General features: G+C 42.3%; 1 protein-coding gene across 1 annotated transcript in view; it reads left to right on the top strand.

The window, feature by feature from the left end:
* RET (ret proto-oncogene) overlaps positions 1-14,951 on the top strand; it is a 121,780-nt gene extending 106,829 nt beyond the window's left edge. The window contains exons 14-20 of the mRNA XM_070946399.1: positions 1,783-1,997; positions 2,095-2,217; positions 3,447-3,517; positions 7,885-8,022; positions 10,417-10,516; positions 12,521-12,668; positions 14,502-14,951. Of these exons, the coding sequence (XP_070802500.1) occupies positions 1,783-1,997; positions 2,095-2,217; positions 3,447-3,517; positions 7,885-8,022; positions 10,417-10,516; positions 12,521-12,668; positions 14,502-14,653 (947 nt within the window). The 3' untranslated portion in view covers positions 14,654-14,951. The remainder of the gene's footprint in view (positions 1-1,782; positions 1,998-2,094; positions 2,218-3,446; positions 3,518-7,884; positions 8,023-10,416; positions 10,517-12,520; positions 12,669-14,501) is intronic.
* The last annotated feature ends 204 nt before the right edge of the window (positions 14,952-15,155 follow it).

Raw genomic sequence — 15,155 nt, 5'->3', positions numbered from 1 at the left:
CACTGAACTGTGGGTAGCGTGGTCTTCTTTATCTGGACTACTGAAATTGCTGCCATGAGCAGTGGCTTCAGATTCTCCATTTCTAAGCCGCGTCCATTCTTAGGCAATTGTTGTATTATTTCTAATCTTGCCTGGTGAGGATCTCTGCTGGTTTATGCTGTGTTGCATTTCCTAGATCCATAGTTGATCGGGAATATCTGTTTAGCAGAGCTGTGCAGAGTGCTGGATTGAGATAACAAACCGTGATTGGGAAGATGTATAGCCGCTACTGGGAATGTCTTAAAAGCAATGTTTTTCAATCTTGGCAACTTTAAGCTGGGCGGACTTCAACTCCCAGAATTGTGATTGGCTGGGGAATTCTGAGAATTGAGGTCTACCCTTCTTAAAGTAGCCAAGGTTGAGAAACGCTGCCTTAGAGCTATGGCTTCTGTTCCTGGCAGCTACTTTCCAAACTGATGGAAGACACCTTTGACTTAAGAGGATCCCGAGAGGTCAACCTCCTAAATGAAAAATGGTAGAGAAGAGCTTAGAAATGTATCCCCTATTGGTAGCCCACCAAATACTGAGCTGTAATTTCCAAAAGTCAAAGGAAGCTTTTATTGTGCATACATGGGACATGACTTCAAGCAGATCAAATGATAAATGGTAGCCTTACATTGCAATGAAAAAAGGCACACATTGAATTTCGCAGCTACTAAGATTGTTGGACAAGCAGCTCAAAAACAGCCAGGGAAATGATTGAAGCCTGGGAAACAGGTCCTTTGTCAGTCAACAGGAGTGCTGAATTACCACCAGCTTATCAAATACTTAGGACCTGAGGCAGGGGTGAAATTCAAAAATTTTCCCTACTGGTTCTGTGGGCGTGGCTTGGTGGGCATGGTGTGACTTGGTGGGCGTGGCAGGGAAAGGATATTGCAAAATCTTCATTCCCTCCCCACTCCTGGGGGAAGGATACTTCAAAATCCCCATTCCCTCCCCACTCCAGGGGAAGGATACTGCAAAATCCCCTTTCCCTCCCCACTCCTGGGGGAAGGATATTGCAAAATCTTCATTCCCTCCCCACTCCTGGGGCCAGCCAGAGGTGGTATTTGCCGGTTCTCCGAACTACTCAAAATTTCCGCTACTGGTTCTCTAGAACCTGCTGGATTTCACCCCTGAGCTGAGGACTTGGCAGCACAAGGAAACAACAGCCAATTACCAGCACCACATAAACACAACTCATAGAACAGCCCAAAGCATGTATTCCAAAAGAGAGAAGTTCCCTGAAGATGGACTCCAGCATGAGCTTGGAAGAGAAAACCTCTGGTCCCAGTGACCAACCCAAATTCAATCTTAGATCAAATGATGCCCTAGAGATTTTAAGGAGCGTTTTATCTGATTATTTTGAGTTTATAATGAAGGCACCATTTATTCAGGGAAGGGAGGGAGGGAGAGAGAGGGAGGGAGGGAAGACAGAAGGAAGGAAGGAGGGAGGGAGGGCAGAAGGAAGGAAGGAAGGAAGGAAGGAAGGAAGGAAGGAAGGAAGGAAGGAAGGAAGGAAGGAAGGAAGGAAGGAAGTCTGAATCCCTAAAGTCTCATCCTGGAAAGTAATCCTCCAACTATACTTCTGAACAACTAACACTTCTGAAAGTGAGCTGTGTGAAACTAACATGAACTTCACTTAGTGCAAAATAAAAAATAAAAATAAGGACCTTGCCATTTTTAAATTTTTTTTGTGCACACGTATCTGTTGAGGACAAGTTGATTGAACTTCTCCCTTTTCCTCCCTTTGTTTGACCTCAGGGCCTTTATACTTAATAGTGGAGTATGCGAAATATGGCTCCTTGCGGAGTTTCCTAAGGGAAAGCCGGAAAGTGGGAACCAGCTACGTGGGAAGCGACACAAACAGAAATTCCAGCTACTTGGACAATCCAGATGAGCGGGCTCTCACTATGGGCGACCTGATCTCCTTCGCGTGGCAGATCTCCCGTGGCATGCAGTACCTTGCCGAGATGAAGGTATGGACTTCCTCTTCATCCCCAACCTATTTCCATGAACTTTTCCATGGTGGGATACATCTGTTAATTTCTTTTGTGTGTGTGTTTTTCTCCTAAGCTTGTTCATCGTGATTTAGCAGCCAGGAATGTCTTAGTAGCCGAAGGGCGTAAAATGAAGATTTCTGACTTTGGTTTGTCTCGCGACGTTTATGAAGAGGACTCTTATGTCAAGAGGAGCAAGGTGAGGAAGACAATTATCTATTTGCCACAATGATCTGTTTATTGGAAGGATCTGTCAACAGCTGCGAGGGACTTAGACCATTGAATTTTGAAGGGGCACTGCATCACTGTAACCCCCAAAAGGATATTGTACATTTGGAAAAGCTGGGGGGGGGGTGTAAAAAAGGGCTGGAACTGTTCTTAGGGAAAACTATGATAGAGGGAACATGATCGCATGAGAGTTTGGGGTTTTTTTTTAAATCTAGGAGGAAAAATAGGAGACACGTAAGGTAATGTAGCAGGAGATTTTTTTTTTAAAATGCCATCCTTACAACATTAAGAATTTGAGCTTATCCATCAAAACTTGAATCCTGGAAGATTCAGAGCCAATAAAAGTAAGTACTTTATAGAACGCGTAAGTTAAAATGGGATTTTCTGCCCTCGGATGCCATGAGGACCAACTATTTGGATAGCTTTTGGAAGAGGGTCAGACTCTTCATACTGTAACTAGTGTTAACGGACAGACAGACAGACAGACAGACAGACACACACACACACACACACACCACACCACACAAAATAGAAGGAAGATTAGATAGAAAGGTAGGTAGGTAGGTAGGTAGGTAGGTAGGTAGAGAGATAGATAGAAGATAGAAACATAGATAGACGGACAAGAAGGAAGGAAGATAGATACATAGATACATAGATACATAGATACATAGATGGAAGATAGATACATAGATAGACAGACAGACAGACAGACAAGAAGGAAGGAAGGAAGATAGGATAGATAGATAGATAGATAGATAGATAGATAGATAGATAGATAGATAGATAGATGGAAGATAGAAACATAGATAGATAGACAGGCAGACAGACAAGAAGGAAGGAAGATAGGTAGGTAGGTAGATAGATAGATAGATAGATAGATAGATAGATAGATAGATAGATAGATAGATAGATAGATAGATATGGATAGATCTCATAACTAGATCTCATATCAATTCTCATAACTAGATAACTGAGGCAATTCTGCATATCGCAACATTTGAATCTTAGCTTGGCCAAGTTAGTGTAATTGGAAAATCTATCACCTCAAACTCAACTAACTTGCCTCTGAGAAAAAGCAATGAGAGAAACGGAAAACGAGGGATTAAAAAAAAAAAGGAGTGTTGGAGGATTGTGGCTTTAGAAGTAACATTCAGATGTACTTGCAACAAGAAATATTTTTTTTTCTCTCTCTTCCAATAGGGTCGAATACCTGTAAAATGGATGGCCATAGAGTCCCTCTTTGATCACATCTACACGACTCAGAGTGATGTGTAAGTTGATTTATGCTATCGGAAATTTGTATCTTTAAATCCAAGCATTATCTCCATGGGTGTCGATGTGCAAGAGAGACTTTGCGGTATCCTTAAGGCAAAGTGTGCGCCCTGGCATTGTGGCATAAAGGGCTCAAAAATATGTCATTAGTGTCACGTCGTTCCAAGAACAATTTGCAGATGTGGAAAATTTGCACCGTGTTCTGAATTAGGCAAATAACATAATTCATGTTATTTATGATGTCAGGCTTGTATGATGTCATTTCAGACTTGTATGATGTCATTTCAAAATAGGGAACAAGTCAGGTTCGTTTCAAAATAGGGAACAAACCAGTGGTGGAATTCCAATTTTTTTACTATCCACACTGTGGGTGTGGCTTGGTGGGCGTGGCTTGGTGGACTTGGCAGGGGAAGGATACTGCAAAATCTCCCCACTCCAGGCGAAGGATACTGCAAAATCTCCATTCCCACCTCACTGGGGCCAGCCGGAGGTGGTATTTGCCGGTTCTTTGAACTCAAAATTTCCGCTACCGGTTCTCCAGAACCTGTCAGAACCTGCTGTATTTCACCCCTGGAACAAACCCGTCTTGTTCCCTATTTTGAAAATGGCAGCACTGAAACAACACTGACCCATAGGCCATTCACTGTTAATCTGTACTGATTTTTTTTTTTCAACTGACAGAATAACTCTTTCTGAAATGGTAAAGGGCCGTGATGGTGAACCTATGGCATGCATGTCGGAAGTGGCACACACAGCCATCTCTCCGGGCATGCCAGCTGTCACCCGTTGCTTTTCCGGGTTCTGGTGCACATTTGAGCACTGGCCAGTTGGTCTTCACGCACGCATGCGCACCAGAAACCGGAAGACCAGGTGACCGGCGTGCATGCGCACACCAGAAAACAGAAGCTCAGCTCTTCCGGTTTCCTGCACTCTAGCAGATGTGCTCCAGGGGGCTGGTCTTCCTGTTTCTGGCATTCCCCCGCATGCACTCCCATTTCGACAGTCGGTGCTGAAAAAGTTCACCAATACTGGTATAGGGTTTTCTGTCTGGGCAAAAGGTTGGGCTAGAAGACCTCTAAGGTCCCTTCCAACTCTGTTAGTCTGTTATTCTCTCTTGTTCTTTTTTTTTTCCCCTAAAAAGGCTCAGCTCCTTACAGCATTCACTGATTTCAGGGGTGAAATGCTCCCGGTTCGGACTGGATCGCCCGATCCGGTAGTGATGGAGGCGGGTGGTTCGGAGAACCGGTACCAAAAATCCCTGCCCCCCCCATTGCCCAGCTGAGCCACGCAATCATCATTTTTTTTTTTATTTTTAAAAGCATTTTTTCTGCAACCTCTTTGGCCGAAAAAATGCTTTTAAAAGTAAAAAAAAAAGCCTCTGATGATCGCACGGCTCAGCTGGGATCATCAGAGGCTTTAAAAAAAAAAAAAAAGAAAGAAAGCCTCTGCTGATCAGGCACATCAGCTGGGATCGTCAGAGGCTTTAAAAGGATTTTTTTTTACAATCTCTTCAGCTGAAGAGGTTGTAGAAAAAATGGTTTTAAAAGTAAAAAAAAAAATTGGCCACGCCCACTCAGTCATATTATACCCCCCCACCACCACCAAGCCATGCCCACAGAACTGGTAGTAACAAATTTTCACCACTGACTCATTTGGGCAGCTAGTGTAGGTGAAGAGCACGAAGAGCCGGTGGATGGAGTTAAGCAAGTCATCAGCCTAGAATCTTTGCGTTTCCATAAATGGTCTAAGTCCAGCCTCTCGTGAATTCCATTGACTTTTTCCAGCGCCAATTTAGTATTGAACTAAATGTGGCTAGATTCTTGTCCATAGACTTGAAGAATAAATCTTAACAGCTATATAACATATGTTGCTGATTCTTCGTGCCTGATATCTTGCGTGGGGAAAAATAACTTTCAACGACAACTGTCCAGTTCTTCTTTCAGAAGTTACAACATTTATCCATTTTTCTTTGCTGGCTACAGCCCTTGAGTCACTTCCCATCCCCTGCAATTCCTTTGCAAAGCCACAACATCTTGGCTGGAGGATCTCATGTGCTTCTGGAGAGTTCTCAAACAAAAGAAAAACGAAGGATGTTCAGCAGTGAAGACTTGTGCTCATATTTCAATAAGCGGGGGATGAAGAAACCGCAGAAAGTTGGGAAGTAGCCAACTTTGACTGTAACAGCCAAAAAGAAAAAGAAAGAAAAGTCCCAAATCGATGACAGAAGCTTCACAAATTTAGTCTAACTGGGTTATTTAATAAGCATTTATTTAGATACATATCTCCAGCAAATGTTAGCATGCCGATATTTCTGTATGTTTAGCCGGTAAAGAGCAGATAACAGTGAAAAGGGTATTAAATAAAATTGATGATTTAGAGTGGTTATCTGTTAGCACCAGAATAACAGGGTTGGAAGTGACTTTGGACGTCTTCTAATCCCTTCTCAAGCAGGAGATCCTATGCCAGTGTTGGCAAACCTTTTCGGCACCGAGTGCTGAAACGGGAGCGCACACACGAGCGCGGGGGAGCACCGGAAAGCGAAAGAGCAGTTTCCTGGCATGCATGCATGCGCCAAGAACATGAGCTTCCGGTGTGCGCACGCACACCAGTCATCTAGTCTTCCAGTTTCTGGCACGCATGCGTGTACGAAGACCAGCTGGCCAACACGCATGTGTGCACTGGAAACCGGAAGCTCAGCTTCCCAGCATGTACATGCGTGCCAGGGAGCTGCTCTTCTGGTTTCCAGTGCTCCCGTGCATGCGAAGACCTGCTGGCCGGTGGGCATGTGCCCACCGGAACCCGGAAAACCAATGGGTGATGGCTAGCATGCCCGAAGAGATGGCTCTGCATGTCACTTCCAGCACGCGTGCCATAGATTCACCTTCACAGTCCTATACCATTTCAAACGAAAAGTCCAATCTCTTCTTGAAAACCTCCAGAGATGGAGCACCCACAATTTCTGAAGGCAAGTTAATTGTTGATTAATTGTTCTCACTATCAGGAAATTTCTCCTGATTTCTAGGTTGGTTCTCTCCTTGATTAGTTTCCATCCATTGCTTCTTCTCCTGCCTTCAGATACTTTGGAAAATAGGTTGACCCCTCTCTTCTTTGGGGTAGCTCCTTAGCTATAGCAAGACTGCTATCATGTCACCCCTGGTTCTTCTTTTCATTAAACTAGACATACCAAATACTTCTATCTACAAAACCCATGCATTTTTTTAAAAACAACAACAACAACAACTTTGTGATCTTCTGTAGAATCTGCACCCACCGAAGAAGACTGACCCTGGACGAAGAATAGATTCCTTTATGGTCTGCAATTATGAAATTCTTTAGCTGCAATAGATAAATCTTAGGTTTGATCCAGCAAAACAAGGCCGCTCTTCTTCAGTGCTGCCTGACAAATATATAAAGCTGCAGCAAATAATTTTAAGGTGTACACGGAGTATTGTGTTGTGGTCCGCCGGCGGCCTGCGGAGGTGGCAGCAGAGTCGGACAGTGAGGAGGCTGGGGAGCAAATTGGGCCAATCCAGGAGTCTGGGGAAGGCTTGGACGAGGGCTCTGCGTCAGAGGCAAAGATGGGGCCAGGGCCATCTGGGAGTTATGTGCCTCCAGAGTCTGACATCAGCAAGGCAGTGTTAATACCACTTTATAATGCCTTGGTAAGGCCACACTTGGACTACTGCATCCAGTTTTGGTCACCACGATGTAAAAAAGATGTGGAGACTCTAGAAAGAGGGCAGAGAAGAGCAACCAAGATGATTAGGGGACTGGAGGTTAAAACATATGAAGAACGGTTGCTGGAACTGGGTATGTCTAGTTTAATGAAAAGAAGGACTAGGGGAGACATGATGGCAGTGTTCCAATATCTCAGGGGCTGCCACAAAGAAGAGGGAGTCAAGCTATTCTCCAAAGCACCTGAGGGCAGGACAAGAAGCAATCGGTGGAAACTAATCAAGAAGAGAAGCAACTTAAAACTAAAGAGAAATTTCCTGACAATTAGAACAATTAATCAGTGGAACAACTTGTCTCCAGAAGGTGTGAATGCTCCAACACTAGAAGTTTTTAAGAAGATGTTGGATAACCATTTGTCTGGTGTAAGATTTCCTGCCTAAGCAGGGGGTTGGACTAGAAGACCTCCAAGGTCCCTTCCAGCTCTGTTATTCTATTCTATTCTATTCTATTCTATTCTATTCTATTCTATTCTATTCTATTCTATTCTATTCTATTCTATTCTATTCAGAAAGCTTTGAAGAAAAATAGAATTTCTCTTCAAATGTGTCTGTCCTCAGTACTTTTGGGGTATTGTGCAAGGTCTGCAGAAATAACTGCTTCTGACCTTTTAAAAAAATTCTTTCTCCCTCAGATGGTCATTTGGAGTGCTGTTATGGGAAATTGTGACCCTCGGAGGTAATCCATATCCAGGAATTGCTCCAGAGAGGCTATTTAACCTCTTAAAAACAGGTTATAGAATGGAGAAACCGGAAAACTGCAGTGAGGAGATGTAAGTAACCTCAGATAACCAATGTTGCTAATCCCGTGAAGGATTATAATCAGCTATTTTCTCTTAGATTTCTGCAATTTGGATGAACACGGTCATCCATAAGGGGTCAAAGGACAGCAGGGTGATCTCCAGTTCATCATCATGACATCATCTGCAAAGGACATCAATCATATAATTTGTGTGTTTGTGTGATGGTGTCATGACACGACTGACAGCTCCTTGGCTTCTACTGGTTTGTGAATGCAATATGTGTGTGCCTGAACTATCTAGGACAGGGTCTCCAACCTTGGCGACTTTAAGCCTGGTGGATTTCAATTCCCAGAATTCCCCAGCAAGCAAAGCTGGCTGGAGAATTCTGGGAGTTGAAGTCCGCCAGGTTTAAAGTCGCCAAGGTTGGAGACCCCTGGTCTAGGAGTTATTATTTATTGGTAGTTCTAAAGATGAACTTTAATTCCGTTGTTGAAGATGGACATGGTTGAGAATTCTAATGGTTCAGGCCCATAGGTGTGCATATTTCATGGTTGGGAAACACCGATCTAATCCTTAAGACCCTGACCCATAATTATGTTATCCAGTCTCTTCTTCAGTGAGAACAAGGGCTTGCTACAGTAGTGGCCAAAATTGTGGAAACCTTTTGGGAAAAGTGTATTTTTGAGGTTTGATGGCTAATAATACCACTTTTTTTTTTTTTTTTTTTGGGGGGGGGGAGTTTCAAGATAATTCTATCCACTCACTGCTGGAATGGTCTGGGCTATTCCCAGGCCACTTAACCCAATTGAAAATCTATGGAGCCGACTAAAGAAACTTGTTAATCAGAAGCGACCCAGAAATAAAACCCAGTTAATAGAAGCAATCATTCAATCTTGATTTCATATTAGAACAGCTGCAGAACTAAAAGACTTGGTTCACTCCATGGGAACATGTTGTAAGGCCGTAATTCAGAGGTGGGTTTCAGCAGGTTCTGACCAGTTCTGGAGAACCGGTAGTGGAAATTTTGAGTAGTTCGGAGAACCGGTAGTAAAGATTCTGATTGGCCCCGCCCCCATCTATTCTCTGCCTCTCAAGTCCCAATTGATTAGGAGGAAATGGGGATTTTGCAGTAATCTTCCCCTGGAGTGGGGAGGAAATGGGGATTTTGCAGTAACCTATCCCCAGAGTTGGGTGGGAATGGAGATTTTACAGTATTCTTCCCCTGCCACGGCCACCAAGCCATGCCCACAGAACCGGTAGTAAAAAATTTTGAAACCCACCACTGCCGTAATTCATGCTAAAGGTTACCCAACTATTAACTGACATGGTAATCATTTTTGTATATCTCGATTGTTCTACATGTTTCACTTTTCTTTTTTATATTGTCACTGCTAATAGCAAACCCTTCATAAAAGTTATTGCATTACATTCTTGATTAAATTATCTTTCCATTGATATATCATTTTATGGTACTATTCAAAAAAAAAAGTGGTGTTATTAGCTAGTTTTAGAAAAAAACACTTTTCCCAAAAAGTTTCCACAATTTTAGCCACTACTGTATTTGCTTGCTTTGAAGGGTCTGCCACATCCGGCTTGCAAAATTAAGAGAAATACTAGGTTGACAACAAAGATATACAGAAATGGCACATCCAGGATTTTGCAGCACAAATGTGTGGCCCTTTTGCAGGGGAAAAAAATGCTTTGAATCTCCCTTGGAGTTTTCTTGAAAACCACCAGACTTTACCTGAGATGAAAAAAAGAATGCCTACAAGGCTGATGAGAGGAAGTCCTTCTTTAAAAAAAAAAAAAGAAAGAAAAGAAGTATTTTCATGGTTTTTATATTCTTTACAACATTTTAAGTTTTCAGCCTGTGGAAAAGTTGGGTATGAATTCGTTGAATTAATGCATTTAAGCCAAAGTCCTATCATCAATCTTCACGCATTTATATGTGTGTGTTGGAGAAATCTATTGGATTTGTCCTAAAGCTTTTCTGGGGGTTCTGAAAAAGTCATAAAATACACAAGGAAAATTGGATGGATGGATGGATGGATGGATGGATGGATGGATGGATGGATGGATGGATGGATAAATGGATGGATGGATGGATGGATGATAGATAGATAGATAGATAGATAGATAGATAGATAGATAGATGATAGATAGTTAGATAGGACAGACATTTGTGATTGCTTATTTCATAGGGTGCCCCATTCCAGTAGATTCCAATACCACCTTCACAAAACCAACAAAACAGAAATGTTAGAATCTGGGAATTATTCCTCCTCCTCCTCTTCCCCCCTCCTCCTCCTCCTCCTCCTCCTCCTTCTTCTTCTTCCGCCCCCTCCTCCTCCTCCTCCTCCTCCCCCTCCCCCTGCCCTTCCTCCTTTTCATTTGAAGATTCAAAGTTTGCTTGTTCTCTTAAAGGTACAATTTGATGCTTCACTGCTGGAAACAGGAACCAGATAAGAGGCCAACATTTGCTGAGATCAGTAAAGAATTAGAAAAAATGATGGTCAAGAGCCGGGTAAGAACCTTACTTTTAAATTCATTACAGCTACATAGATATGCCTGGAGGTGGTGATTGGTTCATTTCTCTTTGGAGTCTTTTATCCCCTTTGCTCATATTTGAAGAGAACTTGTTCAAGGAGAGATTTAAAGAAAGGATATTTGAAAGGCAGGAAGGGAAAAAAGCCTAGCTAATCGCCTGGGATCAGACGTGCTGCAGTTATTTAGATTAAGACAACATTTGAGGTCAGATAGAATTGCAGAGTGCAAAATGCTTTTGTGTACACATGCACAGGGCGGCTCTGATTATAGCAATCAAATATCACCATTTAATTTAAAGGAAACAGCGTAGCTCTAAACACAAGTTCACGAAAAAAAAAAAAGGCCATTCCGCACAGCGTATTGTCTCTTTGGGCACCTTTCAGAAGTATGAGATGGGAATTCAGCTTCCTTTTCGGCACTTGGTGCCGTGAGCGCACAAGTGCTCCCTTTTTGACACTTGGCACCGCGCATGCGTGTGAAGTGTTCCCTTTTCGGCACTCGGTGCTAAAAAGGTTCACCATCACTGTCCTAGGAGATAATAAAACCGTCACTACCTACTACAAGAAAATAAATCCCCAAAGAGAATCAACATAAACGTAAAAAAAAAAAAATGTTCTCAGGAACCTTTGGAATAAAATTCAAATAAATTCTCAACCCTGGGGAAGAATAGTTGCAGGACATATTTTACAACAAGGGTTGGCACAATTCTGCTGATTTTTGGATTCCCCAAACTTCCAAATGGCTTTCTCCTTTCCATAAGTTGTCTAATTACGCAAAGCCTTGCTTTGCTGGTTTTTTTTTTAATACGATGCAATTTTATTAGAAGGCCGTATTTTGCAATAAAATTAAATCCCCATGATGTTGAGTTGTGATGTGATCACACGATAGCCCTAGGATTTGCACCAGAGCTGTTTAGCGAAGGTTCAAATGAATGCAAAGCACATTATTTGCTTGGGGAGAGGTTTTTTTTTTCCCTTCCATATTCAGCAGTACCAGATGTGCATGAATTCAGTGCTTCTGAAAAAAAAATCTCCATAATTTCAGACAAAGGATTATTCATGGAGGCTTCTGTAACAAATTGATGAGCTGGTCTCCTGAAAGAGATCTAATGCTGGATGGGAAGGCTGTGGATTTCTAAAGGAGTTCCTTGCCAAACCCATGATGTTAACGTGTTGGCAAGGAACACTACTTAAAGTTGAGAATTAGAGAACTTCAGCAGATATCTAAGGAAACATGAATTGGACTGATTCCAAAGAAATATGTCTCCAGATAGGGGTGAAATACAGCAGGTTCTGAACAGGTTCTGGAGAACCGGTAGTGGAAATTTTGAGTAGTTCGGAGAACCGGTAGAGGAAAATTTTGAGTAGTTTGGAGAACTGGCAAATACCACCTCTGGCTGGCCCCAGGAGTGGGGAGGGAATGGAGATTTTGCAGTATCCTTCCCCTGGAGTGGGACGGGAATGGAGATTTTGCAGTATCCATCCCCTGGAGTGGGACGGGAATGGAGATTTTGCAGTATCCTTCCCCTGCCACACCCACCAAGCCACACCGCACCCACCAAGCCCCGCCTACAGAACCGGTAGTAAAAAAATTTGAACTTCACCACTGTCTCCAGGGCTGCTACTTTTCCAGACGATAAAAATATTCTGAATCTCCCCAAACTGAGTTTTTATGGAAAAATGCCCAGCCAGACAGGGAAGAGGGCTCAAGCAGGGAATTAGTCTTGAAACGTTGTGCAGCTGCAAGAGAGCTGGAACCTCCGTGGAACCTTTATTTATTCATTCCCAAGGGAAGGCAATCCATTTTCGGGAGATTCCTGTATTCTAGGCAGAACAACAATGAAGTAGTTAGCTTGAACTCTACCCGTGTGGATCTGGTTGCTTGCGCCGGACATTTTTGGGTCCTTCGGGATGATCGACTTGACTTGAACGGAGACCCAAAGGCCTCTGTCCTTAACCCTCTTTCTCTTTTATTGGCTTAGGACTATTTAGATCTGGCCGCTTCCACTCCTTCGGACTCTCTGCTTTACGATGATGGACTCTCGGAAGAAGAGATGCCTCTTGTGGATTGTAATAATGTTCCCCTCCCTCGAACTCTTCCTTCCACATGGATTGAAAACAAACTCTATGGTAGAATTTCACATGCATTTACTAGATTCTAACCACACACAATCTCCCAAAACTGATTTCTCTTCTGCACTGTTCTCACGCTCTCTGTAAATGCCCTTCCGAGTATTATTTGTTGGTATGAAACCAATCAAAGTTTGCTTGGCAAGTTTTTAAACACCCCCTCTCTCTTTTTTTTTTCTTCTTCATTTCTGTCAAGCTCTGTTCCTTTAGCCGTCTTTTACAGCTGTGTTCAACAATAACCAAAAAAAAAAAAAAAATTAAAGGATGTGAAAACGTGCAACCTATCCTTATATATATATCTATATATCTATATATCTGGATATAGATATGTAGTCTAAGAAAGACAAAAATCCTAGAATCAGGGACGCATTCTCAGGGGAAGTTTAAAAAAAAAATATGCTAGCCATTATCCAATTAAAATTATCCTTTTTGTGTATGTCTGGGGTTGGAGAATTTAAATCCCATATTTTTTGGGAGGTGGTGTCTTCTGTCAAAAACAGCATCACTTTTTTTACGGCTTAAAAGTTTGGGTCGTCTTCTTCTTTTCACCGTTTATAGAGTCCGCTCCAGTTTTGGATTCGGATGGAGTCCACAATCAGAAATGTTGCCTTGTATTATATATTATGTTTCTGTATAGTCATGCCTGCTTACTGAGTAACGGGATTTTTCAGATGGGTTCTGGGGGAGAGCTTGAAAGACTCCGATCCCACGAAAACAACCATTGCTGTTTTCACATGCTTTGGGGTTTTATTTTTTTTCCATGAAAATGTTAGCCTCTACACCCTGTTTTGAATGTGGTTGCAAGTGTCTTAGAAGGAATGTGCTTTGATATTGTGGTGGTGAGATGGACAGTAAAGACAAATCTTGCCAAAACTCCTACATTTTGGTCTCCTACTTAAATGTTGCACATGCCATCAAGGCCTTGAAATGACTTTAATTCAAGCCATGCCTTTCAATTTATTTGTCACATTCAGGGGCTTACTTCCCCAAGCCCCAATTCTTAAATTCGTAGTCGGGCTCTTAAATAGTTTTCATGCCAAGTTAATCCTGTTTTGAAATCCAGGAATTTTTTTTTGTAGAAGTAGGTGAGAACGGGTGGCTCTTTTCAACGGGCATGATTAGATTCCCTATAAGAATCTTGTTTTAATATTTCATTTGCAAGAACCTTAGACTTGATGGGTTCAAGGAATTGGGCTGGGTGTTATCATTACCGCTGCCCAATTCCAAAACCACTTGGAGCACCTTACAAGTTAGTTTTATTTATTTATTTTTTTAAAGACAAACATCAAATTAAGCCATTTACAAAAAGCCAGAATCAAGTTTTGGTTTATATCTATTTCAGTGGCCTTATGGAGTATGTTCCAGGCTCTCAAACACATTTATATACATTTACATGTGTGCCTGTAAACACACAAACACACAAATAAATCTTCCTTCCTTCATCCATCAGTGTCTTTGATTGAAAACATCGCATGCACAGACTTTCAACTTTTTTTTTTTTCAAATTGTGAGATTTATTGTTGCTTTTGCCACGGGGATCCCCACTGCAAGAACCACTTGTGTTTTTGCAATTCCCCTAAAAATAATAACATGCTCAAATTTTAAAAAGAGCAAACGTTTTAGCAGGCTGCATCGAAGGACCTATTTTTTTGCGATTTCTAGCTTTGAGTCCCAGTTCCTTTGGGAAACACATTTGAGTTTCTTGGGGAGGTGAGGGGATCGTTTTGTCATTTGGCTTGCAATTTGCGAAGGGAGTTTTGCCAAGGGCCTTACTGTCTGCACATGAAGTGTTGGTTCTTCAGTGCAGAAAAAATTATCTGTTTTCATTTTTAGGCATGTCATACCCGAACTGGCCCGAAGAGAGCCCTGTTCCACTTGCCAGAAGCGACGGGCCTAAGGCTGTGTTTTCAAGATATGCAAATGATAGTGTTTATGCTAACTGGATGGTTTCACCCTCAGCGACCAAATTTATGGACAGAGTTTGATAGTTAACAGTTACTTGGTGGAAGGTAACCAATGCAGGAAGGAGTCCCCCCTCCCCGTGTCCAAAGAGTTGACTGTCCCCTCAGCTCATTCTTTGAGTAGCAGCAACTGGTTGAAGCAAACAGGAATTTCAAGGATGGGGAAAGGTTCCCTTTACTTTTGAAATTTACTTAAATTTCAATCTACTTTTTAGTTTCTAAAATGTGTCCTTCCCGTTTTCCCTCACGGATGATGAACACTGTCACAGACTTTGGTCCCAACTCTCTATAAAGTCCTAAAAAGTGGCATCCAAAGAGGTTTAAGATGGCGGTCACGATGACATGGTCCAATGGCTGCCATTTTGAGTCCCCTTGACCTCTCTGGAAGATGCCCATAACTATTTTAGCCGTTTTTTGTTTTGGCCTCAAAGTGTTCTCCAAGAATTTCATTTAGATTTGATGCAGCCGGTGGATTTCTTGTCCCGAATAACGTCACATTCCTGGAAACGGCTGTTTTATGGGGGCG

The sequence above is a fragment of the Pituophis catenifer genome, unplaced genomic scaffold (assembly GCF_029215685.1).
Source record: "Pituophis catenifer annectens isolate HBS135680 unplaced genomic scaffold, rPitCat1.0.hap2 SCAF_6, whole genome shotgun sequence".
Taxonomy (NCBI): Eukaryota; Metazoa; Chordata; class Lepidosauria; order Squamata; family Colubridae; genus Pituophis; species Pituophis catenifer.
This window is presented reverse-complemented; position numbering and strand designations above follow the sequence as displayed.